Raw genomic sequence first — 23323 nt, forward strand, 5'->3', positions numbered from 1 at the left:
AATTTGAATATATGTGATGTTAATTGGCAAGCTCTGCTTAGATTTAACTGCACTGTCATTTTGAACTGTGTGCATTAGTAAGCTTACTAGAAAAGCAATAGTTAGTGTTCTGAAGAAGTGACATGCAATTACTCTATGCACTCAGACTATAACATTATCATAGCAGATTTTCTGACAATCCTGTTCTTTCACTTTTTTTTCTTTAGAAAAGAATGACTGAAGATTAGTTTTTGTTGGAAACTAAGAAACACAGAGCCCAGATCTCTCTTACCTGGCAATTAACTTCTTTAGAAAAGAGGCTTGCCTCAGGAGACTGTTTGTAAGTGGTGCATGTCTACCAATATAGCATTTTAAAAAGTACTCAAGTAAATAATCTATACTGTCAATACTTTTCAAATCAACTGAAGTTTAACGCTGTACAAACAATACCTGCTATATTGTGATATTTAGGCAGACAGTTCTAACTGTAATAGAATTAAACATTTTCCATGTCATTATTGAACAGAACATTAAAATTCTAGCCCCAACTAAAGTATGTCCAAATAAAAATCATCCTCTCCAAATTACATGATTGGCTTATTTTCTATTTAAACTTTACAAGCATATATGTGCGTGTATATATACACACACATATGTACACAAACTTATGAATGGCTTTTTAATTTCAATCTCTGTAGCAAAAGCTTAAATGCTTGCAGTGCAAGGTGTATGAGAGGATTTACATTGCTTTACAGAACTAAAAGGTTTATCATCTCCATTTCCTTGCTATAGGTGTACTAAATGCAGTATGCAGTTTGGAGTGTTACAGTTCTATTTTTAAGTTAGTTACTGCATATAGAGAAGCTGGTGCACATATTCTCAGTAAGTTCTGCTCCAGAACAGTTAAGTCTTGAATACAAAGAATTGATTAGGAGACTGAAAAATTAAGAACTATTATAAAAATATTTTTATGACTGCATTAAGATGTATAGGCTCTAGTTTGTTTACTGATGGGTTTGAAAGCTTGACAACTGGTAAATGAACTTGCAGAGGGACGGTATCAGAGTCTTAAAATACTCTGCACATGCTTGAGCAGGTAGCAGTAAATGGAAGGGTGAGAGAAGAGGAGCAAGTTCAGTAGCATTCCATGAAAGGCGCTTTTCTTTTGCCAGGTAATGAAAACAACCTGGGAGCTTGTAACTGCACACATTGGAGGGAGGGGTAAGAAGTAATTTTAAGTTTACTTTTTCTACAGCTCTGTAAGAGCTGTATTCTAGAATTAATTTTTAGAGCAAACTTGAATGCACAGCTAAGCAGTGGTTGAGTGAAAGTGCTGATACAGCCTTAATAATGATATTGCAGATGCTGTTGCATCAGTGAGTTTATGGACTGACAATTCATTTGAATAGCCAAAAGAGCAAGACAAAAGAGGAAGTTTTAAAACAGGGATCATACAATGGACTGTTGTTGCATGCAGACTGTTAGGTAAGCAGTGATAAAGAGTGCATGTTGGTGGAAACTATTATGTGCTCTGTTTTGAAAACTTAGTCATGCCTTCTGAAAAATACAGTGTTAATACTGCAGGGGCTGCTGTTATCTAGCCTACTGTCTAATGTCACTTGTGTAATATAATTGTGGTTAGATGCCTTGAGGCAGATATCTTTTGTTTCACAAGCCTATTTCTCTCGTTACATGGTAATACTGCACGCTGTCACTGTTGGCGCAGCTCTGAATGCCCTGCATGCAGAGATAGGGAATATAGGAAATTCTGATGACCGGCTCCAAGTTGCTTGCATTCCAGCAACATTGCTTAGAGCCCTTGTTGTTAGGAGACCGTTGGTGTTTCCATAGTAAACTCTAGGTCTGCAGTGTGAAGCCTTTCAGAGTGGAACTTGGCAAACAAGCCAGGCCTCCTTTTGCTGCCATTGATTTCAACTGCAGGATTGCAAACTGAAAGAGCAAAGTGAGTCTTCTGGGGGGATTTGAAACAGATATACTATCAAGGATACTTTACATGGCAAAACTAACTCTTTCCGAGGATTCTTGAACACACGCTTTTTATTGGGGAAGAGGATTGTTTGACCTAAAGAGAATTTTCCTGAGAGGAAAAAATGACTAAACAGGCAAACAACCCAGTTCGGATGCTGTTTGAGGTTGGCCAATTAAAGCTACATAGCAGCAGGTGATTTGATACCCAGCAAACTTTAATTCTAAGAGCAGTGTTTTTCACTTCAAAAATCATAAGCTGTCTATAGTAGAGAGCTTTACACTAGTGAAGACTGCAGTGCTGGCTGGAAAGTTTGGGTGCCAACAGTAGTCTCACTGTGGGGAAAATGGAGCTTTCGTCTGAGCTCAATTTTTCTGCTAAGAAGTCAAGATTATTAGCCTCAGCTGAACTCGGGGACTTTTAGTTATTGAAGTTTCTGGGTGTCCAAATGGTCAGAAACACATGTGCAAAGTGTGCAACAGAAGAGTGGCATTACATAGGTTCTGACTTGATTTTTCTTTCTTTCTTTTCTCTCTTTTTAAGTTAATTTAGCCATTGTGCTATTTTGAACTTTGCAGTGACCACTCATGCAATGTTAATTGAGAAATGAAATTCTGGACTTTTTTATTTAATTGTATTGCTTAATAATAGACTTTTGTACAGCAAACCAGGTATTTTGGAGTGAGGAATGAATAAGGGTAACAAAAAAAAAATTCAATTTTAAGAAGTTCTAAGCCAAAGTGTACCCAAATTCTGTTGTCAAGGCTTTTCCACATTTATAAAGTCTAGACAGTTGCTATACATGCATCAACTTTATTTTTAACTTATTCTAGGAATTAGGAGAATCTTGGCTAAACAGAGCTCACAAGTGATAAAGGCTGTGAAAGCACAGAACATCAGAGTGTAACCAGAAGTTTTTGTGCTTGGTGTGTTGAATCCAGGTCTGTAGGATAGGCTTTCTGGCACTGCAGTGTTAAACTCTAATTAATCTGGTGTTTGACTCACACTGAACACACCTATTAAAGTAATCACTAGTTTCTTGCATGATTCTTTCCTGCCTGTAACAATGAAAATAGTGGAGACTACTTGAGTTATTAACTCTTCATAGTCCTAAACCTGGCATCCTTCCTACAAATTGAGAGAGGGTCTGAAGCTGCAGAAACCTTTTGGTTTGCCTTCTTGCTACCTGGGAACAGTTCAGGATTCCAAAGACTACTAGGCCCGTGGAGGACCTCTAACATTGCAGGTAGACATACCGTGCAGAAAGAAAACGGCTGTCATAATCTTGATGGAGAAAAGCATGCAGAAGCTGCTAAACTGAAGGAGTTGCCTTTTGGTAAGATCATCTTGAATGCCAGTGGCAGTGCTTCCATTGGCTGGCTTGTGATGCCAGTCCACAGCTCTGTTAGGTCTCCTCAACACCATACATGGTTACAGCCTCTGGAAGCTTCCCCCCCTACGCCCCCCAGGATACTCTGGAGTTAAAGATGTGCCTCAATGAAGTTTGCTGTACTTGAGTTGCAGATTTATGTATCCTACCACATTTTCTTTCATCCATATGTCCATACACCCATGTACCATTCAAGCTTTGTATGTTGGGGCTTTTTTTTGCATGAAAAGATATAAAACCCTACAGTTTACCCCTGACCTTTGCTCTAGAGAAGGTAGAGAGTTCCTAAATCATGAATTAGTGATGCAACCCCATGCATAGTACATAAGGGCAAGGAACAGTGCAGCAAGTGATGTGTACTAATTCAATATAAACTAGCACAGAGTGGCACAAAACTACAATATTCTGCAGTATTTGTGAACTGCAGTGTTCTGAGGGCTTGACATGGCACTTTTCTATATAAAAAGGGTTGCATTGTGCACAAAGTTGTGAAAGAAACACTGCTATTCAGTGTGTTTCAGCTATTTTTTCTGTAGGGAGATAGTATTTGCTGTCTAGTTTGTTAGGGGGTTTTTTTGGTTTGGTTTGGAGTTGGTTTTGTGTCTTTTTTCCAGAACTGGCCAGAGATTTTGCATGGTCAGCACAGCAGTGCTCACAACTATGTGGTTGACCCGAATGGCATTGAAGTCTGAAGTGAAGCATGTACAGAATTTGTATGTGGTTTAGTTTGATCTCCTGCTTACATCAACTTAAGAATAAAGCTTGTCCATTTTAATTTAACACTGTCTGCATTGGTTGAATTCACATGTCTTTTTGAGCCACAAATAAACATACTGACCAGTCTCCTAGTGCCATGTATCACTATGTTAGAAACAACTGTATGTTGAAGAAAGAGGGCTGACATTAAAACTTGCCTGCTTAGCTTAGGTGAACTGTATTGCCGTTGTTCTGAGTGGAGAGGATTTAGCAGCTTCAGCTAATGCTGATTGTGTGGAATATGCATCTGCTGACGAAAGGCAAGAGCCGCTTCCTGTCTTTGAGCATAATGTGGTTTCTGTAGTGTTCTGTGATGTTCATTAAAGGCCACTAGTTTTTGACTGAATTGCTGAAGTGACCAGTGGCATAGTTCAGTTTTCTACCTACTGAAGCTTCACATCGGCCCTGGAACACCTTTCAAATTCATTTTCTTAAGCTGTTAAGACTTTTCCATGATCAGTTTGTTGCAATGTACTGCATGAAGCTTGCTCTGGCCTGTCATTGCAGATGTGGTAGTAGTAAGCTAAACCCTCAAGCTCTATCAACTTTGCCACATCTTGCTGAGACAGTAGAAATTATCCCTTCCAAAGCAGGCATGTGTTGGAATGACTGTACATCCATGTCTCTTCTTCACAGTATGCATGATCACATTACTTACATACAACAATGGGCTTTTTTTTTTTCTGAGCTCCACTATTTAGCTGTTTTTCTTTGGCTCTTTTTTGCATCTTTTCCTTGCCACAATTATTTTTGCAAAAATTTAAGTTGTGTTCGCACATTCAAAGTATTGAATATTTTGTAAGTCAGGCTTCTCATTTCCTACTCAGTATTTAGAACCACATCAACCATTGCAGAGACAGGGAATCCCCTCAGTTTCAGTAGCAAAGTTTTCTACTTCCCATCTTTCATCCCACTGTGTGATATTCACTGTAGCACAACTTTCCCTAAAGGAGAGAACTAATAGTTTCATTGCTGGCTGGTAATACCTATGCAGTGAGACCCCTGTGGCAGAAGATGCTGCAGGTGGTTGTATTGGTACAAACTGCTTGCTAAGTCTTTGCTGCTTGGAAGCAGGAGGCTAGTTATGAAAGTGAGAAAACAGGCATGTTAATTCAACTTGAGAATCCTAAGCTAGCTAAAGCTTAAACCCAGATGACTTTGTATCGGTTTATATACCCGTACTAGGACAAATCCTACTTAAATTTGCAGAAAGACTGTCCATTGTACACTCAACGTTGAGAATGAGCTATAAAACTGGAAAAGCCATACAAAAATCATGCAGCAAAATCTGTGTAGACTGTGTGTCACTGTTATTCATAATGAGGTCCCTTATTATGATTAGATCACGGATTTCTTGATTTTCCTTAAGCCTCCTCTGCAATCATTAAAATAGTTTAAAATTTATTTCTGCAAAGCCTATTAAGAGGATTATGAACTAAACTTTCTGATATTACTTTAGATATCTCACTGGATTTGAACGAGGTTTGTCTTGCAGTACAGAGTAGAAACAATTGATTTTTATTTCCACAGCTACTTGCATGGCTGCATGTTTACCAGGCAATATCAAACTGTCAGCTGTAGATCAACTGCCTCCATGACAGAAATGGTATTGCTCTGCCATCTTATGGCAGAGCTGAAAACAGAACACACCACTTCCTAATTTAGTTTCCATGAAGATTACTGTATGCGTGTTAATGTGGGGCAGATAGAAGAATAAATACAAATGCGGTTGATTCTGCTATTGGCTGTATTTTAATTACAAATAAAGGAAATAACCCATCAGTGTTCAGTAATCCTGTTTGGCTTAGCTTTCCCCTTCTCTGTGAAATTGCTTTCTCATTGGGCTTGGGCTGATTTTGCTTGTGCTTTTTGCGCTCTTATGTTGCTCTGGTAGTATATAGATAGTAGATAGAAGACTAAGTTCTGGTTTTAACTTTGCAGACTTCCTCTGTGGCTCTCTTTTTCTCTGTGTCCCTCACTGTATTTAAAGGTGGGGACTGTGAATCTTGCAATCTTTCACAAACCCAGAACCTACTACCCCAATTTCAGCCTGGAAAGTACCCACAAAGATTAAATCCACCTTTCTTCAGTTCTGGCACAATATAAATAGCTCTATGAGCATGCTACTTTGTCAGTGTTCTCTTTTCTGGCTTGACCTCTCAGTCTAAACCTGTTCTCTGATTCTCCCTGTGATGACTGCGTTTTCCCCTGGGTCCTGAAAACAAGTTACTTAAGCATGGAGACCAAGCCTGGCCAAGAGCAAACAGACCATGGTTATGTGCCAGTTTTCTGTAGCAGTGAAAGCTGGTCTCTGTTGACTGATCAAGAACAAATACATGGATTACTTTTGGACTTCCTTCTCCTGGACTTTTAAGCTAGTTTGACAAATCATTCATCTCTGCCTACCATTTGGACTCATTTCCATCTCTGCAAGGCAGTGGTACCTTCTGTGGAATCCACTGTGCAATGATACCAAGAGTTTTGGGCTCCTAGTGATGAACTTAAAAGGCACCTGGAGTGCTGCCCTTCTATGTCCTGTTCTTGATGTGATGTGAAGGGCAGACACTACTGGCAGCATGGCCGTGCTAGCCTAATACTTTTTTCTCTTCAGTACCTTTCTGAAAAAATTACGCAAGAATTCGTCTTGCTGCTGTTTGCCCCAGATGGTGTATTTATGTATTTTGAACATATTTTTAAAGCACTGTAATACTGTAAATGTTTTTCATGTGTTAAAATCAGACATTAAAATGTATTCACTGTGCTCTCCAAAAATCAAGCAATTTGTTGGCTTTATTTTGGACCATGTGTCTGCTATGCATCAATTGAATAGGAGATGTACAGTTGATTTGATGTAATTATTATGAATGTCTTCTATGTAGCAGGCAAATTTTCCTTTTATACATTGCTCTGTTATGATATTTTGAATCTACTTGGAAGATTGTATATAATCAGAGTTTGCTGGCAAATGTGTATCTGGGGCAAGAGTACCTAAAGTTGGGGAAGGCAGGCAGGTTAGGACCGTAGTCTCACTCGTATTTTTTTCACACCAATGATAGGGAAGAGGTTGTATGGCCCCTTCTACCTGATGTTACTGTTGTATCTGTCACTTATTGGTATATACCTCGTTTATGGTATCAGGTATAAAAAGATAATGCAGTCACCAAAAGGCTATATGAAATGTGGTTCTTATGTTCATCTCTTACATTCAGGAGTTGTTAGTTTTTCATGATAATGTGCTAAAGCCATCATAGAAATGTTTAATCAAAATCCTTGAAAATTTAGCGTGTCCAGTTAGGATTTCATAGTATCAGGCCCAAAGATGAGAGAAGCAGTAAGCAAAGTGCAAACTGATACTTGTACGGGTAAGCTGAAGATTTATTTGTACAAGGTGGTCAATATAAACATATCAGAATGATTCCTATGAAGAGGATGGTGAGGGAACAAATTGTTGTCAAGGACAACCAGAAGGGCTTCTTCAAGTATATCAGTAGCAAAAGGAAGACTAGGGAAAGTGTGAGCCGGCTGCGGAGTGAGGTGGGTGCTCTGGTTATGGAGGATACAGGGAAGGCAGAGTTACTGAATGCTGCCTTTGCTTCAGCCTTTACTGCTAAGGCTGGCCCTCAGGAATCCTAGACCCTGGAAGTAAGAGAGAAAGTCTGGGCCCTGATGGGATGCACCCAGGGTGCTGAGGGAGCTGGCAGATGTTATTACTATGCTATTCTCCATCATCTTTGAAAGGTCATGGAGAACAGCAGAGGTGCCTGAGGACTGGAGGAAAGCCAATGTCACTTTAGTCTTCTAAAAGGGCAAGAAGGGAGGACCCAAGAAACTACAGGCCAGTCAGCCTCACCTCGATCCCTGGAAAGGTGATGGAACAGTTTATTCTGGAGGTCATCTCTAAGCATGTGGATGAAAAGAAGGTTATCAGGAGTGGTCAACATGGATTCACCAAGGGGAACTCATGCTTGACTGACCAATTTGATAGCCTTCTACGATGGCATGACTGGCTAGGTGGATGAGGGGAGAGCAGTGGGTGTTGTCTACCTCAACTTCAGCAAGGCTTTTGACGCTGTCTCTCATAACATCCTCATAAGCAAGCTTAGGAAGTATGGGTTAGTTGAGTGGAGAGTGAGGTGGGTTGAGAACTGGCTGAATGGCAGGGCCCAGAGGGTTGTGATCAGCAGCGCAGAGTCTAGTTGGAGGCCTGTAGCTAGTGGTGTGCCCCGGGGGCCAGTATTGTGTCTGGCCTTGTTCAGCATATTCATCAATGGCCTGGATGAAGGGATGGAGTGTACCCTCAGCAGGTTTGCTGACGATACAAAACTGGGAGGAGTGGCTCATACACTAGAAGGCTGCGCTGCCATTCAGCAAGACCTGGACAGGCTAGAGAGTTGGGTGCAGAGGAACCTAATGAAGTTCAACAAGGGCACGTGTAGTGTCCTGCACGTAGGGAGGAATAACCCCATGCACCAGTACAGGTTAGGGGTTGACCTGCTGGGAAGCAGCTCTGCAGAGAAGGACCTAGGAGTCCTGGGTAACAAGAAGTTATCCATGAGCCAGCAGTGTGTCCTTGTGGCCCAGTGGGGTGACAGAGCACTGGAACAGGCTGCCCAGAGAGGCTGTGGAGTCTCCTCTGGAGATGTTCAAAACCCACCTGGATACGATTCTGTGCAGCCTGCTCTAGGTGATCTTGCTATAGCAGGGGGTTAAATTAGATGATCTGCAGAGGTATCTTCAAACCCTACCATTCTGTGATTTTGTGAAATGATAAATCTTAATAGGCATATATGTTTTTCTTAAGTGGCTTAACTAGTTATACTAGAAAGCATTCTATTCTTTGTCACTGGTCACACTGAGAGAAGAAATTACATTCTTGGAAAAAAATTCTGTCTCCTGATCTACAGAGTCTGCTTCATTCAGCCAAATCATGCCAGATTGCCCTAGCATCATTTCAACCGTCCTTGTCGAAGTGTGGTATGATATAAAAATGTGCTTGTTAATTGGTGTGCTTGTCTTGCAGCAGTTAGCTGTATGCGGCATCCTTAGGGCTCTTCTCTGTGCATGCAATACCAGCAGTGGGAGGGAGGTTGAGGAGAGGTGGAGGGAAGGACAGACTGGACTGTTGTCTGTGCACAAAGCAGTGCAGAACATCTGAGAGAAGCTCCAGTACCTTACATCTCATATCATTGAGGTGCCTGCTGTGAGGAGAGCCAGGACCTTGCACACTTTGTGCTCGTAATAAGTTATCTGTGGTACAATGTCTCATGAGCTCAGGTTCATTGCATTTTAGGCTTTTTTTCTTCTGGATGTGAGAGGGTGCTAAATATAGGGTCTGGATACCTGCAGAACAAAACCAGTAATTACTAGTATGTTAGCATAAAATAGTACAGTTATATGAAACTAATGCTTTAGTGTTCCTCTATTTTTTATTTATGTTTACATTGAAGAGCTGCCACTGTGCTAAAGACTATGTATTTTATTAGCAACAAAACATTCCTGAGGGGATGCTATATGTTTGGGAGCTAAGCAACCAGCACACTTCTGTAGCTGATTTGCTTAATCCATATGCCAGATTTTCCTTTGCTGAAAAGCATTAGTATCAATCTTCCCTTAGGAAGTATTTTGAGATATTCAGGCCAAATACTTAAGATAAGCACAATTTTGTTCCCTTTCTCTCCCTTCATTTGTCTTTTACCAATTAATCAGTTATGCTGTAGAAGTAAGGCTGAACTCTATCCAGGGGAAGCTTTGGCCTGTATCTTAACATATTGTGGTTTTCATAGCCTGCAGGGTTTTTTTGCATTTGTTGATATTGTTGTTCTTGCTTGGTTTTGGTCTTGTTTACCTCGAAAGGTAAAACCTCTGTCTATGAGAAGACTTAGCTACAAAAGCGAAACGTATGTCATAGCATTACTCATCGCAGATGCAAGTAACTGAGCCTGCACCTACAATTCTCATATATTGATGAGCTCAGAAAGCAGGAAAAATGGAGCTGTTGTGAAAAGTGGGAAAAGGCTAGCAGGTGTTGTTTCTTTTAGTTCTTGATTACTAGTTCCTTTTGGCGAGTACAGCAACCATTGCGTTTTGCTCTGCATGATGCAAAAGAGCTTAGTGCATTTTCCTCTAAAGTTGCAATCCTTTTTTTGCACAGGAGACTCAGATTTTGATACGTATCCAAAAGCTTGAATTAAAGACCAAATGTTCTGGGAAACAGTGTCTTGGGGGGTTTCTGTGGATTCTTACTCCACCGAGTACTCTTTTGAACATTCTTGCTATTGTACACTTTGTTCTGTGCCCTGACAGGTCAACTGAAGAATTTAGGAGGATGTAACAAGTTGAATTGAAAACATTATCAAAAGCCAACCTTTCTTGTTTTACTGCTCCCTCTAAGTCCTTACTTTAGTTAATTAGAAGCAATAAAACATAACTAAATGCCTCTCTGTGAGGTAAGAACACTGGCCCTTTCAGTTATGCAGAGGGCTGTAATGGTAACACAGTGGTAGCGGGGGAGGAAATGTTAAAAGCACGAAGTCTCAGAAAGTAATCTGCAAAGGAATCTGATATATTAGGCTGACTAATACTTGGGAGGATGCAGAGTGGACATAAGTTGTGCAGGGATGGTAGCAACTTGCCTATTTAAACTATGGAGTTACTAGGTGGCTGTATCTTTTAATTTCTGCTATGCTGCTAAAAGTCTATAAAGATACTTGACCCTTTCGGGGATCTTCACACCTTAAGAACAGGAACGTCATAATCCCCAGAATGCGATGGTTGATACTTAAATATTGCAGAACATTTAGCTGAGACATGTTTACTAACCAGAACCAGACAGGAGATCGTAACAAAGCTTGGAAGAGAACTGAAAACTCTAGGTCTGTTTTTAGGACAATACTGTATCTAAAACACAGTCTGGCTGAAGTTTCATGATTGCTGTAGATATTTTAAATTGTAAGTGGAGGCTGCAATCAAAAGGAATGAACTGATCTGTCTAGTGCATGCATTCATTCTTCCTCCTTCACTTGGCACTAGCATTCCATTTTTGAGTACCAGCTTTGATCAAGAAGCCAATCCAGCTACAAAAACAAATCCAGCTACATAAGAGTGTTCAGCTCTCCACACAGCCTGACCAGAACTGAGGCTAGCACACGGGGAATGGCAGCAACATGCACTTTGACAGGATGTGCGGCACAACTGCCCTCTTGGTAGCAGCATAAACTTGGGTTGGTTTATAGCTATCATGAACCTTCAAATGCTGTGGGAACATAGTTCAGTGTTTTGGATCAGTTGGGAAGCATTTGCCTTCTGTGTTTTCAGCAGTTACTCTTTGTCCTTGGTATAGTAGCAATCAATTGTCAGCACTGTTTTTATTAATAGATGGAAATTAAATAGGTTCAAAATGGTACTAGCATAAACTTTTGTCTCTGACCTTTTTATAAATATTTATTTGCTTAATTTTCAGGCAAACAGTTGGTTTCCCAAAACATGTCCCAGCAACTGAAAAATCATGAATATGAATCTTTCTGGAAAATGAATTGATAGCATTGTGAACATTATTACTGCAAACTTTTAGTTTGCAGATCTTTTTTGCAATGTTTATGCAAACCTAGCTATAATCCTAAACTATAAAACTAGCTTAATTAGGATTTATGTGGGAATGTTGAAGTGAAATTCTGTGGTTTGTCTTTTGCAGGAGGTTAAGCAAATTTATCAATGGTCTTTGCTGGTTTAAAAAAAGTATGCGAGTCCCAAGCACGTGAATCCCACCTGAAGGCATAACATGGCAGAACAGCATGATTCTGCTCAGAGATAGGACTGTATTTGTAGAGAGGGAGAGGGAAAAGCGTGCTTGTGAGTTGAAGAGTTATTTAATCTTTTGATTCTAGGAATGGAGAATTTCAAGGATGTAATTCCCTCAGCTTTTCAATACATTGATCTTTGAAGTAACGTGAAGGCTTTGGCTGAAAAAAATGAATGAAACGTGTGTGGTGGTGGTGGCGGCGTTATGCATATTGAAGTAAGTTTTACGCTTGTGCTATTCAGGGTCTTCTATATGCATCTTAATGTCTTTCATTTTGGGGAGATGGTACGCAATAAAGGGCTTATCTTTAGAATTAAGCTTGATTTTCTTGTTACATCAAACTCAGGCATAATTTGAATCAAGTCATTGGAATTATGGTAGGCTAAAACCAGGGAAAAATAAGTTTGTTGGAAAATGAAAATGCATGCACAATTATCAAAATGCAAATACATTTAATCCTTATTAAAATGAAATCTACTTTAAATTAAGAACTACTGGATCCATAAATATAATACATGAATGATAAGATTTATGAAGTTTAATATTTTAAGACATTATATCTTGCTTAAAATATGAAACTGTTAATTTTATTGAGTTAATAGGTTTTTCAGTTTTCCAGCAGTGACCTTGCAAATGGTTCGGATGTGATCAGTGACCCTTGAAAGCACAGCTCATTATGTTTAAAAAAAACCAGAACCAACTCACAACCAAACCCAAGGAAAACCCCTCCAACTTAAATGTGTCTTTTCTACCAATCTTTTAACAGGTTAATTACTAACCAGCATTTACTGCTTGTTTTACCCTCCCCACCCTATATCCTTCACTCCTCATTCCCTCTTCTCTTAAACTTCACGTTGTCACTAGGTGAACTAATTTTCCACCTTTCTTCCTCCTTGGACAGGAGGAGCAACACAAAGCAACTTTTCTAGCAAGAATAGAAAGTGGTTTTTTATGTCTTGCAGTTTGGCCATCTCAGTGGTCCACTGAAGTTCACTGAAAAGCAGTCTGTGTTCCCTCTCACCAGCCCCTGGTCACCTTTAAAAACCCCTCAAAACCAGCAAAACAGAGCAACCATTCTGGAAGGTTCTGATGATGAATATTTATCTATATTCTTTGCTTTCTCTTGGTCTTAAACTTATTTGCATGTGTGCATGGTTGGGTTTTTTTTTTTTTTTAATAACCTCATAGGAAGCAGCAGCTATCTACATTTCTACAGTTTCACGCATACTTTGATTTACAAGCATTTTATTCTCCAAACACACAGCAGAAGAAGGGCCAGGCCAGACTGACTAGCATCGATTATCACCATTATTTTGGGGCTAGGGATTGCTTCTACCTGCTAAAACATGGATCAGGCCATTTTGGACAGTTAGTAATTTAATGGCTTTGTTTTTCTTACTACAAAGGTACAGGATGCTAACAGGATACAAAGCCAGCCCTGCATTGAGATTCAGAGCACATGCGTGGATGGCGTTGAAGTCGTAAGATTTGACCTTTGCCTGCCTTTGAGGAATGATGCTGGTGGGGCTGCCTGCCAAAGCTGTGGGGTTTAGGAGCAATCGCAGCTATCCAGTGGGGGAAGTAGGTAAAGTCATTAGTGCCTCTGGCTGCACACAGGATAAAGATAACAGCTTCAGGAGAAAGATAAATAGGTAGCAAAAGAGGAGAACAAAGAGTAGTAGGACAAGAAAGCCTGCAGTTCTGTTTTGCCATCCCAGATAAGGAGCAGGTTGTACAGAATGTGCTCTTCTATGCTTTTTTCTTTCTGACCTCTTTGGCTGCTGCACAGTAAGTGTTGTCTCTCTGTCATAAATCTGAAATGAGCTGATTGTTTCTTTATTTGCCAGTGGGCTGGATGTTTCTATTTCTCATTCGTAATATGACAGATGTAGTTTGCACAGTGTCACTTAACTGCAGAGATTTTTTTATTCTTATTTTTATATCATCCTGTTGGATGGCATCATTCCAAAGGATGTCATGGTGGTGGGCGATGAGACAGCTCTACTGTACATAGAACTGATTTTGGGTCCCTGCAAAATACAAAGGACTTAATAAAGGAAAGGAGCCTTCAAAGTTTTTTGATTAGAGCTGGAATGATATTGGTGATGCAGGTTTCAGAAGTTGCAGGATTGGGGATCTCCACAGCACCAGCAGGAAAAAACTGCAGTATTAAGAAGTTCTGTATATTTATCACAGAAAAAGCAACTGGAAGTCAAAGTTTCTAGGACAGGGTTTGTATTCAGTTGTTTGTTATGAAATTGCATATTCAGAGTAAAAGATGGATTTTGTTATTCTCTGACTGGCAGAGGAAAAGAACAACAAAAACCTAGAATTGAATAAATACATAAAGGATTGTTGGGATGTTGACTGGTGGATCAGGGGGGAGGGGAGGGGAGGTGTATTGTGAAATCCTTGGCCAAATAATAGAACATATTCAGTAGACTGGGGCTAAGGGGTCAAATACAAGATTGTTTCTTTGGGAGCCTCAGCAGATTTAAAAAACAGGAGACTTGTCCATTGTGATGGTAAACACAAAAAGAGAGGCTGTTTAATTACTGTTGCAACTTATTTTAAAAGAATGTCGATTTTGCATTTACCTGTTGGCATCTTGAAAAAAATGTAATTTTGATAAGTTATGACTATGGTGTGCAAGACTGAAATTTGTATTAACATGCATGCATTTTTTTACCTCATTTCTGTCTTCAAAGTGTGATGCATTTCCCATGTGAAAATTGGGGGTTTTGTGGGAATATTGAAGGTGGAAATATTGAATTATTTTTTACAAAGAGAGGGGAAGCTAAGGATCTCAACCACTTAAGCCAAGGAAAAAACTCACAAACATCCTAAGTTTTTCCCTGTCTTGTGTAAATATTTCTTTGTTCCCAGGTATAAATATCCCTTGCCCTTTCTGGTACAAATCAGACTTGTGGTTTTGGTCATCCAAAGCAAATCTATTGCTTCTCTTGATGACTCTAATGTCTTACTTGGTGCTTATATATCTCATATGAATTTAAGATAGTTTGGATAGTGTTTTAATTGTATTTACCACTTTGTTCAGTCATTTGCAAGTTAGGCAATACTTGCTAAAACTGATGAGAAGAAAGTTCTAAGTGTTGAATTTGCAGGGTAATATAACTTATACTTTCCATTTTGTGAAATCTTTTAATTTAGCTGCTGATGTTTTCCTTATTTAGGATTTGAATAGACTTCTAAGAGACCTGCACTTAAATTGCTATTAAAAGTGGAGCTTAGCCATCAAAGTGAGTCGGAACTGGCGCTGCTGATTGCAGCAATACTGAAATATTTTTAAAAAGCTGAGCCCTGGCCTCCTTAGTTGCCTTCCAAAAATGGGACATAAACACTTGTCTCTCGAAAAATGACACTTTGATGCAGAGAGCTATCTTTGTCTTGTACAACACTGAGCATGCTGCCAACAAAATTATAAACTTCCGATACGTTTCTCAGGTCTGCAAAATTCGCTAAATATAAAGTGTGCAGGAAATACAAAGTATTGCCTTTTCAAAAGCTGCAGAAATTGTAGGGGCAAATTAATAGCAATTGACATTCTGTTCACACGTGTTCTACTTTGATGTGTAGACCAGCCTGGGTAAGTGGTGCTAGAAAAGCCAGCGATTGTAACTTCATTTTGTCATTTTGCTGAAAAATCCCTTGTTTTAGGGAGGATTTTAGCTATTATTTTACAGCAAAGACTTCAGTAATGGCACATAAAAGAATCATGCTCCACTAAATTTGGAAAACTTATTTGTGCAGGTAAGTGCTTTATGGCTGGATTAATGAGTAACTTCTACTTCAATTAGTTGCTGTTCTCCTGCAGTGTAATATTTGGGCTTCTTTTTCCCTATAAAAACTCTCCTTGTGTTCACTCAGTTATTTAGCACCCCAAGATGTGCATTGCCCCCAGTAAGCTGCAGCTACTCTTGACGGGGATAGTTTGTATCGCAGAGTTCCATGCTGTACCATCCGCTCTTCAGAAAGGTAGGGTGAAAATTTCACTTCTAGCTTTAACAGTTTTGTAAGTACTAACGGATTTGTTCTTAGGCAGTGATAAACACAGGAGTCAGTGTTGAAATAAAGAAGCTGCACTAGTTTCACCCCCTAAGTTTTTGACCCTAAGAGTTCGTAGACCTAGACAGAAGGTTGCATTAGAAGAATAATTGGTCTAGTTTTCATTGTTTTTGTTCCAATCCAAGTCTGTAGCTGAAAGTTATATTTTAACGAGTAATTCTTATGAAACTTTTGTCTGATTCCTTGATGCTTCAGAATGAATAACATTAAATAAAATTAAATACTCTCTGATTTGCAGCAAGTTAATGAAGGTCATGGTTTAGCTTGTTACCCATGGGCTGCAAACAAAATACAGTGAGTCCTCTCTTCCATTGTCTTGCATCTTACAATCCAGAGTATTCTTTTTTTTGGAACAATTAATGATTGCAATTGTTCCTGTTTGTTCGTGAAGATTTACTGATTTACAGCAAACTGGAATGGAAATCAGATCTTGGCAGTTTGCGTCACCATTTTGCTCCCATTTTCAGTAGAAAAAAGGGAAACTTACAGCTTGATTCCCTAAATTCTGCAAATCACTTGTTTTCACTGTAAAAACTCTATTTTGAACCATCAAGACAGGTGTGGTATCTAAATCATTATAATAAGTTGCTCACTTAAGCAGTCCAAAGCATAGTATTCTGTAGAATGGTATTCTCTTGCTTCAGCGTCCTGCCATGCAGACAGATGTGATGCAGTTGGCTTAGAAATCTCTCATCCGACCAGTGATTGACACTGGTCCTGAAGCAGTCTGTAAAGCAGGCAGGAATCTCTTGGGCTTACAAATGCCATAGAGCAGAAGATTTTAGAGTTTGTAAAAATATAGGTAATATAAGTTTGGTATAATATTAATATCAACTTGTAACTTTTAAACTAATCTTGTGTGTGTTAGGAGAATAGACTTATTCAATACTGAAAGAAAAAAGGAAAGTTTTAGTTTGTGAATCTGATTTTTAATTTTATTTATTTACTTTTGCCCGTTTTCCTGGTACCAAACTCCTTTTGGTAAAACCTAAATCCTATCTTTTAAAATTTTATCTCTCTTTCCTCTTTCCCTTTTCCTCACTGTATCTTTGCATATGGGAACAAGGTGAGTGGAGTGAGAAAGAGGGAAAAAAATCAGATAAATGAACCAGATCAATTCTATATAAAGCCTTTTTTATTTAGAACCTAGGTAAGTAACATTGTGTCAGCATTATTGTGACACTGTAATCACTGTAATTAGTCATGCTAATTCTGAGGATGATTGCATAACCCTTTTTATAGGTGGTGTAAGCATTTTATGATTTGGAAGATTCCACATTTTCCAGACAGTGTATACAAGTATTGGTCCTCCATCCTTTGAGTACAGCCACCTACCTGCCAGAACAACGAAATGTTCCAAGTTTATGGATGCTAAATTTTTCCCAACATAGTGTTTAACAAAATTTGTAGTAAAATGTCTTAGAGATGTGTTTGGTTTCAATGAGTTTTCATACAGCTTTAAGGGAAAAAAGTAGTTGCAGCTGCTGCTGGGTTTGGGAAGCACAAAGAATTCTTCTCTTACAGTATGTGGCTTGGAAGAATTGGTTGCTTTGCTTCTGTCTTTCTTAAAATAACTACCAAATCAGTAGTTATCACCACAAACGTCAGTTTCTTTACAAATACATAAATATTATCAGCTTCACTTAGCCATAGTTGATGATAATTAGTGAACTAAGAAGAAATAAAGTTGGCACAGTAATAGATGTTCTGGAGAAATTAAGCCACCCTTGTTGGTCATCAGGGTCTATATGTTGTGCATCTTGACCCCGATTGTCCAAAATATTTTAAGTACAAATGCTGAGTGTAAAGAGACTTCTAAAAGCAACAATGAAACAGTGATTTAAACCCAAAATAATTCCAACACTTGCTTGAAAGAAAATGTTGACGTTCAAAAAGTTCAAGTAAGCATGGACCAAACGAGAACATTAGTGTGTGTGTGTATATATATACACACACACACATTTGCTCATGGCAGGCAAAATTTAATATTTGTGATACAATTGAACCTAAAAGTGCTCATCTGGAAAACTTCTGCAAAATAAAGTACATTGCTTTTTTCTTAGCCCAATTTAGCCTTAGTCGGGGCAGTTTGTATTAGGAGTAAAATGTGGTTCCTGTCATGGTAGAGAGATTGCACTTACTTCTGCACCAGGCCATGCCTTCCAATGCTATGTTACTAAAAAGCAAAAAAACTTAAATTTGGACTAAATCTTTCCTTCTTTTCCCCATTTTATGCCTCAGATCCTAAATGTGGGCAGAAAGTTCAAGAGACAAAACCATGGAGTTACTTTAACCTTTTCACTCGGATTGTTGGGGGGAACCAGGTGAAACAAGGCTCACATCCATGGCAGGTTTGCACAAGGAAATGTGATTTTATCTTCCAAATAAAGTCCTGACTTTTCATATAAATGACAAAAGAAAAAACAGGTATACTTTATGCTTACTGACACTTATGGTGTATTGTTGAGCTCCAGCCTGATTTTATGAAAAGCAGTGAAGCAAATGGAGAGAGTGCGGAACCTGTCCTGCACTCTGATAAACGTTTCTTGTCATTTATTATTTTGTTTATCATTATTTCTGAAAGAGCATCTGTAGATTAGTCTATTGTAAAGAGGCATGGATGAAATTGCTCAGGAATAGGAGGACACCGACGGATACCACCCCCAGCCCCCTGACTGTTGTCAAGCATCATGGATTTGCAGTGCTCCCAGTGACCCGCAAAGGAAAAATTCTCAGCTTAACTGGTAACCTTTACAGTGTGCCAAGTACCTCAGTGACTTGGCATTTATTATATGTATGTTGCTTTTATCTTGGTACCAAGTGACAGCTGAGTGGAACAGCAAGGTTTAGGATCTCTTAGATTCAAGCACCATAAGAATGCCATGAAAGTGTGTTTGCTTGAAATGCAGTGTATACTTTAGCTATGTGAATATTCAGAGAGTACCTGCATGTGCTGTCTCCTTTCTTCCTCAAATGCAATCAGAGCAGAGAGAAAGATTTTCTTTCTTTGACATGCCTTCTTTATGTGGTGCAGGTTTCCTTGAAACGAAGGCAAAAGCATTTCTGTGGAGGCACCATTGTTTCTGCTCAGTGGGTGGTCACGGCAGCTCACTGCATCTTGGACAGGTATGGATGTGATATTTCAGGAGCAGGCTGCAGGTGCAGATAAACATTGACTGTAAAAGTGTGTGTGTGCTGTAGCATCTTTTTGTGGCAATTACTTACAGGTGCTACCCTTTCATTTATAACCAGTATTTTTCATGTTTTAACAGAAACGGAGTAAAACCAAAATCTTTTAATATCTCAAAAATAATAATAAACTTACAGGGATTGATGGAGACTGATTTTGGAAGTGTAGGTAAAAATCTACACCTAACTCTAATTATCAGGTGACTGCAATTTTTTTTTTCCAGAAATAGCAACTGGCAGAGTATACGCAATTAAATGGTGAATGGATATAGTACTGACCTCTTGCCTGCTGATGATTTTCAGCCTTAGTGCTAATTAAAAAAAAAAAAAAAAAAAAAGTCTGTGATTATTGTATGGAAGATTTCAGTCCTGATTCTGTGGTGGCTTCACTGAGATACTAATTCCCTTATAGTTAATACTGAATCTTCGTACTAATGGGTCACCTGGAATTATAAATTTGATCTGTGTCTGGCATTGTATGTGATCACATCTTGGTCAAATTAGCCAATAACTGCAGAGTTTATATTAACTACAGGCAATATCTAAATCGGCATAGAGTCTCCTGACACAAAAGAAATCCTTCAAATCTGGTGAATAAATTTGAAGCAGAATAAAAAGTTGATAATGATTGCTTTTGTGTTGCCTTGCTGCGCATCTGATCTGGTACTGGGAGCCCTAAAGCACGATTCACTATGTTTGTTTTTGAGGTATAAACTGAGAATGCTACAGAAGTGTTCTTATTTTTTCTGTACATTCATGTGCTCAAATCTTCCCTCCTTCTTCAAAAAGCAGTGTGACTGAACATTTTTAAACACAGTTAAGAGGACCTGGTTCCTTAGTGGACCATCAAACCACAGTCAGGAGTGTAGCTAAATCATCTTTCTTCTCAGTCCTTTTCATCTCCCAATTTCTACTGCGGGGCATACTCAGCTCTTGCTGACTTTACATATGAAGTACTCTGAAATCTGAAGGTGAAAGGTATTAGGTATCAGTAGTAAGAACTTTTCTGTTTGAAAACAACTATATTTTTTCCTTTCATTTTGAAGATTTTGTAGCTGAACTTTTATTTGTCTGTTCTACAGGAACGTACTCCAGTACCTGAACGTCACTGCAGGAGAGCATGATTTGAGGATCAGGGAGAATGGCGAGCAGACGCTCCCTGTTAAATATGCCATTAAGCATCCCAACTTTGACCCCAGAAGGCCGATGAACTATGACATTGCCCTTCTGAAGCTGGATGGAGCCTTCAACTTCAGTAAGGCCACAGTTATCTGTGATCTTTTTCAGTGGGGAAGGTAAAAACCTTTGCTTCTCCCACATGATGTGAAAAGTCTTGAAACTTAGTTGAAACCCATTTCCCAGCTGTCAGATTATACCACTAAAAATCTCCAGAGCCTTTTGCCACTCAGGTATTTAAAATACCAGAGGTAAGTCAGAAAAATATTTCAGTTGAATTAAATGGTTGTCTTCAGACTCCCTTGAAGAAAAAGGTATTGCTTTTTGTATGCAGAAGGTTCAAATTTGACCAAATAGATGTGTTTATTTTTTATCTAAGCTGTAGGTGGAGATTTCTGTCTCTGGTGAACAGTAAAGCTAGTGAAAGGCGGAGCAGAGCTCAGAGTGTACTGCAGTGCTGTCTGTACCTTACTCAGACCTCCTCTGCTATTTGCCTGCTTTTCCCTGCTTTTCCCTTGCTGCAGAAAGGAGCATGGGATTATCTTCAGTAGTGGCAGGGTGGTCCATCTGGGGATGAGGAAAGGGAAGGAGAAGAAAGGGAGGGGAGGACAGCTGTTACTTCCCCATTTCCTGACCTGTAAGCCAGCCGTTTCTCAGCTGCACACTGACTTTGACTTACATTACAGTCAGGTTTTATGGAAGGCAACGTCACATCAGTTTTACATAATATTGAGGCGCATAGGAGAGTTCACCCGACACTGCTTTTCCGAAGGCTCCAGCTCACATCATTAGGTTGCTCTTTCTTTGCCACCACAGAGGTGACCGATTACTTTTTCAAAGTTTGGATCATGATAGCAGCTAAGTTTAAGCTGAATGGCAAGGCTTGGGCTGAACCTTGTGGTGCTCATGGCTTTCTGCTTCCATTCCAAAACACTACAAAGTGGAGGCTCAGATGACTTGTCAAATGCCAGATTAGTTTTTCAGATGCTACAAAAATAACAATACTTTTTCATTTTTAAAAAAAATGAGAAAGGAAGCTTTTTGTTGATCTTTCAAATACTTATCGATAAAATTCATGTCCATGTGTGACAGGTTCATCAGTTTTGCCAGCATGCCTTCCTGATCCAGGTGAAAAGTTTGAAGCAGGATATATCTGCACTGCTTGTGGTTGGGGCCGTTTAAATGAGAGTAAGTCACTCAAATTGTTCTTTGACATTCAGGTTTTTCAGTGTCTTATTTCTGAAACTAAGAGCTTGATTGCATTGGTCATAGACAGACCAGAAGAAACCATCAACTACCCATAAGAATTGTAATCTCAAAATGGGATCTTTGCTAGCTTCTGTGGCTACCTGTTAATTATCTCAAAATGGATCACTACAATATATAGACCTGTATTTCAGTTTTGAAACATTTTGAAATTTATTCAAGTAAAACTGCTTATGTACACAAAACTGAATGTTTATGTAACCCTAAAATGGCTTGGAGCAAGTTTACAACTCTTTTTTTTTTTTGTGGTGTATTAGCAGTGGCATTAAGTTCACCTTTCAGCATTTCTTATGAACAATTTGTTTTGTATTTCAGATGGAGTACTCCCTCAGGTCTTGTATGAAGTCAACCTACCAATCCTAAACAGTAAGGAGTGTTCAAGAGCATTGTCAACTTTAAAGAAGCCCATCCAAGGTGACACTATAATGTGTGCTGGATTTCCAGATGGAGGAAAGGATGCCTGCCAGGTCAGCTGAGCAGAGGGCCTTGGGTACTTGCAAGTGTTTCTCAGAAGCTCAAGGCTCTGTGTGCCTAAGTGAATAACCACACTGTAAAATGCAATATTTGGAGCGTATTGATTTTGATTTGTGAATTCTTTCAAAGGTTCTGTATAAGACAATGCACTTAATTATATTATTCCATTTTAAGTATTGTATTACTTGTATGACAGGTTCCTGAGAGCACTTTTGCGATATATTGCAGTGCAATAATGCTTAGGGTTTCAGTACACTTGATAAATTAATTAGTTAGTGTTGCTAACATCCTAAGAGGGAAGGTAGAAAGCATGGCCTTGGATTACAGGAAGGAACGGAAGAGAGATAAAGGTTGAGCAATTGTTCCTTGCCATGGAGGAGGGAGGGAAGCTCCTTACTCCTTTTTGCAAGCTGAAACACAATGGATGTGCACTGAGGAGGGAATTAGCCCGTGTATCTCCCTCTTCACAATCCTAAGACAATAAAAAAGAAAGTGTCTTTCTTCACGTTTAGTTTTTTTAATTACTATCCCCCACATTATAGGCTTGTTACTATGGCACAAAAGACAATTCAATAAACTCTTCAAGGCTTGCTCAGTGGTATGCGCCTAGTTTTGTGAGCTGTGGGTTGGGGGCTTTTACTTTATTTTTTTACAGGGTGACTCGGGAGGCCCTCTTTTGTGCCGACGTAAGCATGGTGCCTGGACTCTCGCTGGTGTGGTCTCCTGGGGGATGGGATGTGCTCGTGGCTGGATAAGTAACGAGAAGAAGAAACATTATGAAAGAGGATCTCCAGGAATATTCACAGACCTCAGTGCGGTGCTTTCCTGGGTTCAGGAGAACATGAGTGCTGGTATTAAGTCTCCACAGTAATGTGTCCCTCGCTTTTGACAACGCTTCTGTCTCATGATAATATTTCATTTAATTTTATCTTTTTCAAGATACAGTATTTATATTTTTTCCCATTTTTCCTGGCAAAGTGCTATAGCATTCACAATGTCTTTAAGTACACAATACTGATTGGCAATTGCCAAAACCAAACTGAGAGCATTGTAAATGCTTGCTTCTCTTCGAGTTTGCCTTCTACATGGACTATATGTGCATGTGTGTATATATGTATATATTTTTTTTAACTTCAAGGATGGTTCTTTTATCATGCTAGCCAGTTAGCCTGGTATTTTTTGGTTTTAAGTGGAAATTCACCTGTTGAAAGTGTCTGATATT

At 39.2% G+C, this 23323-nt stretch overlaps 1 protein-coding gene across 10 annotated transcripts in view; it reads left to right on the forward strand.

Annotated features, from left to right (window-relative positions):
• The first annotated feature begins 585 nt into the window (after nucleotides 1-585).
• Nucleotides 586-23323, forward strand: part of OVCH2 (ovochymase 2) — a 35157-nt gene continuing 12419 nt past the window's right edge. For 2 of the 10 annotated variants that reach the window (XR_012835809.1, XM_075755233.1), the window contains exons 1-7: nucleotides 13761-15906; nucleotides 18238-18347; nucleotides 19031-19122; nucleotides 20268-20440; nucleotides 21454-21549; nucleotides 21943-22094; nucleotides 22757-22952. Coding sequence is in view for 8 of the 10 variants with exons in the window: in XM_075755233.1 (XP_075611348.1) it covers nucleotides 15816-15906; nucleotides 18238-18347; nucleotides 19031-19122; nucleotides 20268-20440; nucleotides 21454-21549; nucleotides 21943-22094; nucleotides 22757-22952 (910 nt within the window). In the remaining 2 variants the exon portion in view is untranslated. Of the gene's footprint in view, nucleotides 1465-8568; nucleotides 9087-11995; nucleotides 13699-13757; nucleotides 15907-18237; nucleotides 18348-19030; nucleotides 19123-20267; nucleotides 20441-21453; nucleotides 21550-21942; nucleotides 22095-22756; nucleotides 22953-23323 lie in introns of those variants that run through there. The other 8 variants (XM_075755228.1, XM_075755229.1, XM_075755227.1 and 5 more) reach the window with 8 other exon arrangements.

This window comes from Balearica regulorum, chromosome 5 (assembly GCF_011004875.1).
Source record: "Balearica regulorum gibbericeps isolate bBalReg1 chromosome 5, bBalReg1.pri, whole genome shotgun sequence".
NCBI classification, from domain to species: domain Eukaryota; kingdom Metazoa; phylum Chordata; class Aves; order Gruiformes; family Gruidae; genus Balearica; species Balearica regulorum.